At 47.9% G+C, this 9,062-nt stretch overlaps 1 protein-coding gene across 1 annotated transcript; it reads right to left on the bottom strand.

Annotated features, from left to right (window-relative positions):
• Positions 1-1,598: 1,598 nt before the first annotated feature.
• On the bottom strand, positions 1,599-7,747 carry FAM136A (family with sequence similarity 136 member A). Its single transcript, XM_055378065.2, has 3 exons — positions 7,539-7,747; positions 6,453-6,593; positions 1,599-3,099 (listed from the first exon to the last, which is right to left on the bottom strand). Exons 1-3 carry the CDS (start codon positions 7,623-7,625, stop codon positions 2,911-2,913), a joined length of 417 nt encoding a protein of 138 aa, XP_055234040.1. The 5' UTR covers positions 7,626-7,747; the 3' UTR covers positions 1,599-2,910.
• Between the last annotated feature and the right edge of the window lie 1,315 nt (positions 7,748-9,062).

Below are 9,062 nucleotides of genomic sequence, written 5' to 3'. Positions count from 1 at the left end.
AACATAGCGAGACCCCTTCTCTATTTAAAAAATAAAATTGAGATATTGAGATAATGGTCCCGTCTCTAGCTCCTGGGCAAACCCGGCCAATCCCGCATGTCTGTGGATCGTATCGCTTATTTTCTTCATATATACCAATATATCAAATGATAATGATCCCTGGAGGAATGGGCCTCTCTCTCTATATGTATATTTTTTTGAGACGGAGTCTTGCTCTGTCGCCCAGGCTGGAGTGCAGTGGCGCGATCTCGGCTCACTGCAAGCTCTGCCTCCCGGGTTCACGCCATTCTCCTGCCTCAGCCTCCCGAGTAGCTGCGACTACAGGTGCCCGCCACCACGCCGGGCTAATTTTTTGTATTTTTAGTAGACACCGTATTTCACTGTGTTAGCCAGGATGGTCTTGATCTCCTGACCTCGTGATCCGCTGGCCTCGGCCTCCCAAAGTGCTGGGATTAAAGGCGTGAGCCCCCGCTCCCGGCTGGACCTCTATATTTTTTTGGCAGGTAACCCTACAGCATACTGTCAGACCAAGTAGGGTTCCCGTAACGTGTAAGTTAGCAGCCTCTGAACCATTGTAGAGTTAAGGTGACTGGGTCTGTCTCCAAGAATTTGAACCTATTTCTGACTGAGGGGTCTTGCAAAAAAAAATTTTTTTTGAGATGAGTTCTTGCTCTGTCACCTAGGCTGGGGAGCATGGTGTGATCATGGCTCACTGCAACCTCGAACTCCTGGCCTCAAGCAATCCTTCCACCTCAGCCTCCTGAGTTGTTGAGAGTACAGGCGCATGCCACTGCACCCAGCTAATTTTTTTTTGTAGAGACGAGGTCTCGCTTTGTTGCCCAGGCTGTTCTCAAATTCCTGGCCTCAAGAGATCTGCCTGCCTCTGGCTCCCAAAGTGCTGAGATTACAGGGGTTAGCCAGCATGCCTGGCAATTCTGAAATTTTTCAAACACTACCTCCAGAACTCACTGATGTGCTATTGCCCCTGTATATAAAACGTGAAGTGCAGCACACAAACATTTTCTAATATAAGGTGTTCTTTTTTCATGTCAAGATGTGTAAAAAGTGGTCTCGGACTTGTTCCCAGTTGTTACCCCAAAATTATAGAAGACTAAACCAAAATAGAATACCTTGTTTTTAAATAGGGGATAGTTCTCAAAAATTCGGTTAATTCCTGATATTCTGGAATGGCTCTATATAAATATCAATGATAGTAAAGACTTAAACTCATCACATATTTTGCACTCTCTTAGTACTCAAAATCCTAGACACTGAATTTTTTCTAGCAGGGTCATAGCTTTGTACCTTTACTACCACTTGCTATTAGTGTTTAGTTGAAGCTAGAGACCTGACATAGATAATGAATTTCTCTTTTTAGCCTCATAGACAGTTTCTTTTCTACATTAATGAACTTCAAGTCACAATGTCCTAGTCTCCTCTCAAAGTTTTTCCCATTTACAATGAACCAGTTCTGCATCTGAACTAAAGTAATTTCCACTCTTCTGGACATTTTAAACTCATTTAACCTGTTAAAAGGAGAAGCATCCTGAGAAAGTTACATATTCACCACCCAGATATAAGGAAAGAAGACTCAATAGTGGGGAGAAAATTAAACCTTATTTATTTTTAAAACCAAACCACTAGGAAAATATATCACAGCCTGGAAACAGCAAACAGACAGGCTATATTATAATTTCAAGTAATAAGTTGGTGAAAATTCAACGAAGTTGCTATCAAAACAATAAGGTGCCATGCTGGGGCAGGAACACTGCCAGCTGCACAAGCCCCAGGCAAAAATGGTATTTGGTAATGGGGGCTGCCTCTCCTTTGCTCTAAGTGAGTCAGCTCATCCTAGCCCAAGTTGCTTACTTTTTCTCCCTTGAATTTCCTGTTGCCAGGGGTTTGTCTCAATTGGGCTCTGTTAATTCAGGGGGCTAAGTAGGCAATGCTAGGTGTAGGCTTTCATTCCATCTGTTCTAATAAAACCAGGTTTTTCCAAATCCAGTACTTCATTACTCTGTTGTAATCAAGTAGCCAACTGCTCCTCTTTTACTGTTCATTCCTAGATACTAGTATATATCACAATCAAAACCCCCTTCTCTTCAAGGGGAAAGTGTTACTGCAAGATTGTCCTGTCATTTTGCTACACACAGCCTCAGGGGCCATCAGCCAGTAATTCTGCTTCCCATAATTAGTGTGTCGTCACCTCTCATGTTTCTGCACAGTCTCCAGGCTGAAAGATGCAGCATGTAATAATTTTAAGAAATGTACATCCACATCTTGATGACCAGAAATGGGGATCCACAAGGAACATTTCAGAGTTCTTATCCAAACTAGTCTACCTCCCAGTTCCACATCTTACAATCCACTTGTATGCCCTTGTATAAATTACCCCAAATCAAGAAAACAAAGACCCAGAAAACTTTCTTTCCCTTCTAAGTTAGTGACCTCATTGATTTTGTTTCACAGCTTATGGAAGATGGTGTGGTGACACTTTTGGTAAACAGGATGTTGGCAACAAAGAGAAAATATCTCTCCTCAGACTTCACCAACTCTAACCTGCCAGCCTGTTAGTACCTGTGTAGTAAGAAGAGTCTGGTACCTTGGAGGGCTCTGGCTTGTTACAGGGGAGAGCCTTACTGCCAGAACAAGCACTGGCCACAGGAAATAATAAGCTCTAAAACTCTCCTGTAATATCTCTGACTCGATTTAGCACCACTTTTTTCCATTTCATTTTTTAGGGACTGAAACATAAAATAACCAGTGTCCAGAGGCAAGTGACATATGCCTTACACTTGTGGCCATCCTTCATTTCTTCATTCGTAAACTTTGCTTAAAAGACTAAAACTCCCTATTCCTTATAAAAAATATATTCTTGCCCTCAGCCCTGATGGCCACTGGCAAAGACTTTTATTTTCCAATTGATAAGAGAGCCTCCTTCATCTTCTTGGTCATAGTTGGGATGAGGTGCATGTGGTCATCCACACACTTGGTCACACAACTGTCCAGCTGCTGCTTCACCTGAAGCTCCTTACTCCCAGCATCTATTGAATCTTTGGCTTTGTCGTTGCAATGCATGGTGCACCGGGCCAGGCGGTCCTGTGGCAAGAAGGAAGAACGTAGAAAAAGCTGAGAGTAAGGCCTCCATTTACTGCGTGCTCATTATGTGTTAGGCCCTGTGCTACAGGTTTAATATGTATCATCTTGGTCAATTAAAGGGACATGGTAGTGTGATTGGCCAAGTTTTTTTTTTTTTTTTTTTTTGAGCAGAGTCTCACTCTGTTGCCCAGGCTGGAGTGCTGCACTGCAGTGGCACAATTATGGCTTACTGCAGCCTCAACATGCCAGGCTCACGCTATCTTTCCACCTCCACTCTCAAGTAGCTAGGACCACAGGCACACGCCACCACTCTTGGCTAATACTTTCTTAAAAATTATTTTTGTAGAGATGGGATCTCCCTATGTTGCCCAGGCTGGTCTTGAACTCCTGGGCTCAAGTGATCCTCCCTCCTTGGCTTCCCAAAGTGTTGGGATTATAGGTGTGAGCCACTGTGTTTGGCTTTCCAAGACTGTCTTGACTCAAACAGAAGATGGCACCAGGAAGGCTCAAACTATTACTAGAAAGCAGGTGAATGACAGAATAAATTGGGCAGAACATTCTTCCAGGAAATGAGAGGTCCCTAGAGGTTACTGTAAGATGTACAAACATCTTGATTCTTTTTTTTTTTTGAGACGGAGTTTCACTCTTGTTGCCTAAGCTGGAGTGCAATGGCACAATCTCGGCTCACCACAACCTCCGCCTCCCGGGTTCAAGTGATTCTCCTGCCTCAGCCTCCTGAGTAGCTAGGATTACAGGCATGCGCCACCATGCCCAGCTAACTTTTTTTATATTTTTAGTAGAGATGGGGTTTCTCCATGTTGGTCAGGCTGGTCTCAAACTCCCAACCTCAGGTGATCCACCCGCCTCAGCCTCCCAAAGTGCTGGGATTATAGGTGTGAGCCACTGATTCTTTAAAGTCTGTTCTTTCTACAGGAAAACATTCAATTCAACAAATATTTATTGAGCATCTACTATGTGCCAGGCACTCTTTTAATGTTAGGGAATATAGCAATGAGTAAAACAAAGTTCTTACCCTTACAGAACTTACATTCCAGTGAGAGGAAAGAGACAAACAAAGTAAATGGAGATGTGGAGGAATTAGTTGGATATGTGAATGTGGAGTTTATCAGTGAGCTCTGGCCTACAGATATAAATGCAGGAGCTGTCAGCATAGAGATTATATTTACAGCTATGAGGCTAGAGGAGACTAGAGAAGTAAGCAGAAAGGAGAAAAGAAACAAGGACAGCCCCAGGCACTCTGATGCTCAGAGGCTGGAGTGGGGAAGAGAGAGCAAAGGAGGCCGAGGAAGGAGGCAGAAAACCAGGAAAGTGAGATGTCCTGGTGACCAACTGAATAAAGTGCTTTAAGAAGGAGAGGGATCCACTGTGTCAATGATGCAGACAGAGTAAGATGAAGACTGAGAAATGACCCCCGGATTCGGCCCCATAGAGGTGAGTGGCAGGAGTGGTTCTGGCCCAGTGAAGAGTGAAAGTCCACTTGGAGAGGACTAAAAAGATAATGCAAGGGGAGTTATAGAGCAATCTAAGAATCACATTTCCAAAGACCCCATCTATAAAATTAGCTGTCAAAAAGAACATAAAGAAACCCTTTGGGGTTCCATGATCCTGAAGAAGTTATTCCTTCATAATGGCAGTAACTTTGAAGCGTTTTGAATGGAAGAATGTAAAGATGTGTCACATTATGTATAAGTTTTCCATGTGGATGGAACCTCAGGCTATGAAAGACTGGCTTGGAAGTAGGCTTGCTTCCCCCAGGTTCCAGAAAAATATACTTAGAAGATGGGAGTAAAATGAAGTTGTGGATACTCTTTGCTCCAGAGAGGGAAACAGGGAGCTCTTTTGGTAACCTCAGAGGGGCTTGTGAGCCAGGAATCAGTGAGTCAACAGTAATAATGATTCACATAAATGACGGCTCCTTAGTGACAGAGGGGCTGCCCTCTGGGTATAGCAAGTAGGGGCAGTCCTGGGTGGGTGTATAAGTCCACAAAATGGTGGAAGGGTGTTCCTCTAATCTGTACCTTTTCAAGGCTATCCTACCTTTCTAGAGATTCTGCTGTTTTAAAAATAATATATGTTTTAGGAAACTTTATTTTTTTATTTTCATTTATTTTTTGAGATGGAGTCTCGCTCTGTCACCCAGGCTGGAGTGCAGTGACGCGATCTCGGCTCACTGCAAGCTCTGCCTCCCGGATTCACACCATTCTCCTGCCTCACCTTCCCGAGTAGCTGGGACTACAGGCGCCCACCACCACACCCGGCCAATTTTTTGTATTTTCAGTAGAGACGGGGTTTCACTGTGTTAGCCAGGATGGTCTGGATCTCCTGACCTCGTGATCTGCCTGCCTCGGCCTCCCAAAGTGCTGGGATTACAGGTGTGAGCCACCGTGCCCGAACATTATTTATTTTTTTTTGAGACAGAGTTTCGCTCTTGTTGTCCAGGCTGGAGTGCAATGGCATGCGATCTTGGCTCACTGCAACCTACGCCTTCTGGTTTCAAGCGATTCTCCTGCCTCAGCCTCCCGAGTAGCTGGGATTACAGGCACCTGCCACCATGCCCAGATAATTTCTGTATTTTTAGTAGAGATGGGGTTTCACCATGTTGGCCAGGACGGTCTCAAACTCCTCACCTCGTGATCCACCTGCCTCGGCCTCCCAAAATGTTGGGATTACAGGCGTGAGCTACGCGTCCAGCCAGGAAACTTTATACTACACAGTATACATTCTGTATTTGGTGGTTATGTCAAAAGGAACAAACAAACGCCTCCTCCCCAACAAACTGCATAAGGGCTCTTGGTCATGAACTCCCCTGGTAACTCCCTATTATATCATTTCTCTTTTTTTGAGACAGTCTCGCTCTGTTGCCAGGCTGAAGTGCACTGGCGCGATCTTGGCTCACTGCAACTCCACCTCCTGGGTTCAAGAGATTCCCCTGCCTCAGCCTCCCTAGTATCTGGGACTACAGGTGCGTGCCACCACGTCTGGCTAATTTTTTGTATTTTAGTAGAGACGGGGTTTCACCATGTTGGCCAGGATGGTCTTGATCTCCTGCTCTCATGATCCACCTGCCTCAGCCTCCCAAAGTGCTGGGATTACAGGCATGAGCCTCCGCGCTCGGCCTACATCATTTCTATAGGAAATGATGTTCAACTTAAGGCACTTGACCGCCAAGACTTTTTCCAAAATTTCAAACCCTGTGAAAACTGGTTGGCCATCAGTATCACAACTGTTAACAGAACCAAGACACTAAAGCCAAGAGTTTTGAACAAATGTTTGTCATCTCCTGCAAAAGTCTGTATCAAGGACTAGAGTGCTCTGTCTAGGATATTTCTCACCTGGAACTTCTCCAGCTCACTGGTGACCAAAGCCTGGGCTTGAGCCAGAGGCACATGGCAGCGCTCGATGCACTGGTGCACCTGCTTCATGGAGGCCTGGCTGTCCTCACAGCAGCTGGCGCTGCACCGGAACATGAGACCCTGGGGAGAAAGGGCAGAGAGGTTAGGTAGGAAAGTCTCTGGGGACAGAGATGACTATGGAGCACTACAGGAGTTAGAAGGCCACGTGGATATTTGCACCTCTCTCTCCACCTTCTGCTTTCACCTTCCCTGAGAATAGACACCAGGACCTTAAAACCACCACTGGGGAAAATTATCCTCAATGTCCAGTGTAGTGTTTCATGGTCTCCTTGCTGCTAGCTCATCGGCACCTGTTGCACCGATGGTTGGGTGAACAGAGGTTCGCCCGAGTGGGTGAGGGTAGGGTGGTCTGACGAAGCCAAATTCTGAAAACCAGGTGCCTCTTCCACGGGGTTCAGAGGTCAGCAACCTAGCAATACAAATTCCACCAGAGGGCAGCCGACCCACTAATCAATGACTCAAGGGGCACTATCTGGGAAACGCATACTCCGTGAGAGAAGCAGGACCGAAACACACAGAGGCATTGCGGGGCTCAGAGAAGAACAGTGTAGAAACCCGCGCTGTGTGAAGCGAGGTTGGGCGCAAGAGAAGCGGGCATGACCTGGCCAACGGGGAGGCCGGAAGCCCTCGCATTTCTGGTCTTTCACGTTGGCAGCGCCTCTGCTGGGCCTCGGGCCGCTCACCTGCGGAAGGGGCCGCGTTAAGAGGGGAAGGTGGTGGGGCGAGCACCTGCCACCAGGGGCTTCCCACCTGCCGCCGAGGACGCTCCTGCCCCTGGCTGGAAGGGGCGGAAAACAGCCTCGCGCACGGCAAGGGCACACGGATTTCATCCGATCCGCCAAAGCTTCCGAAGTCCTGTCCGAGGCCGCCCCGGCGACCCCAGGGCCGCCCACACCCGGTCTGCGGGGACGCGGCTGCAGTGCAAGGCGTCGCGTGGTGGCTGAGGGAAGGGCCCGGAACCCACCCGCGGAGAAGGGGGTCCTGGTTCGGCCCCAGCCCCGCTACCTGCATCTTCCGGATGTTCTCTCTTTCCAGACTCTTCACCATGGACTCCACCGCCTCCTGCACCCGGAGCTGCTGCAGCTCAGCCATGGCGACCCCGCGCTGCCCCGCGGCGCTCCGCGCCGGCGCCCATATGGAATCGGCGTACGGGCCCGCCCCCTCACCGCCCTTCGCCGCCCTTCGCCGCCCGCCCTTCCAGGGCCCACGCACCCCCTGGCGGCCGAACGGAGCCACTGCATGTTGGTGTCCGCGAGCCCACCGCCCTCCTCCCGCTTGGGAACCGGTCAGTGGGACACCTGCCCTGCGGCTGCTGCCTGCCTTTCCTCCTCCCCTCCCTTGTCCCTCCCTTTACATTCTTTAAAATTATTTAATGTAATTTACATACAGATAAATGCCCAGATCTTAGGCGTGCTGCTTGATGAGTTTTAACAAACCCTGTCCGCCGGGCGCAGTGGCTTACGCCTGTAATCCCAGCACTTTGGGAGGCCGTGGGCAGGTGGATCACCTGAGCTCAGGAATTTGAGACCAGCCTGGCCAACCTGGCGAAACCCCGTCCCTACTAAAAATACAAAAATTAGCCGGGTGTGGTGGCACATACCTGTAGTCCCAGCTATTTGGGAGGCTGAGGCAGGAGAATTGCTTGAACCCGGGAGGGAGAGGTTGCAGTGAGCCGAAATCACGCCATTGCACTCCAGCCTGGACGACAGAGTGAGACTCTGTCTCTAAACAACAATAAAAACCCAAACTCTGTCTTGTCCCAATCTCCGTCCTTTCTACCCCATCTCCCCACCCCTGCCCTAACTGGTCTGCTTCTGTCACTGTAGATTACATTTTCTCTTTCTAGAATGTCATATGTATGTTATTATCCAATAAGTACTCCTTTTCTGTCTGGCTTTTTTAGCATATTGCTGAAAAATACTTAGCCTAATGCTTTCGAGATTGAGCTGTGTTGTTGGTTCTTTTTTGCTGCTGAGTAGTATTCTATTGAATGGACATACCACATTTGTCGTTGTTGTTTTTTGAGACAGGGTCTCACTCTGTCACCCAGGCTGGAGTGCAGTGATGTCGTCTCGGCTCACGCAGCCTCCACCTCCCTAGTTCAAGTGATTCTCATGCCTCAGCCTCCCAAGTAGCTGGGATTACAGGCATGTGCCACCACGTCTGGCTAATTTTTTTTTTTTTTTTGGTAGACACGGGATTTCACCATGTTAGCCAAGCTGGTCTCCAACTCCTGAGCTCAAGGGATCCACACACCTCGGCCTCCCAAAGTGCTGAGATTGCAGGCTGAGATTGCTGAGATCGGGCCCGGCCCACATTTGTTGATCCATTCCCCTGCTGATGGGTGTTTGGGTCTTTTCCAGTTAGTAGCTATTATGAATAAAGTGGTGACTATGAACATCCTTGACCATTTTTTTTTCTTTTGGAGATGGGATCTTGCTATGTTGTCCAGGCTGGTCTCAAACTCCAGGCCTCAAGCTATCCTCCTGCCTCTGCCTATCAAAGGGATTACGGGTATGCACCACCACC

Source organism: Gorilla gorilla, chromosome 12, assembly GCF_029281585.2.
Source record: "Gorilla gorilla gorilla isolate KB3781 chromosome 12, NHGRI_mGorGor1-v2.1_pri, whole genome shotgun sequence".
Classification (NCBI taxonomy): domain Eukaryota; kingdom Metazoa; phylum Chordata; class Mammalia; order Primates; family Hominidae; genus Gorilla; species Gorilla gorilla.
This window is presented reverse-complemented; position numbering and strand designations above follow the sequence as displayed.

Excerpts from the sequence above, each read along its gene's own strand:
- FAM136A (XM_055378065.2), bottom strand. The coding sequence starts at position 7,625 with ATGGCTGAGCTGCAGCAGCTCCGGGTGCAGGAGGCGGTGGAGTCCATG. Across the intron at positions 6,594-7,538 it reads AGAACATCCGGAAGATGCAG|GGTCTCATGTTCCGGTGCAG; the intron begins GTAGCGGGGCTG and ends CTTTCTCCCCAG. Across the intron at positions 3,100-6,452 it reads GTGAGCTGGAGAAGTTCCAG|GACCGCCTGGCCCGGTGCAC; the intron begins GTGAGAAATATC and ends TTCTTGCCACAG.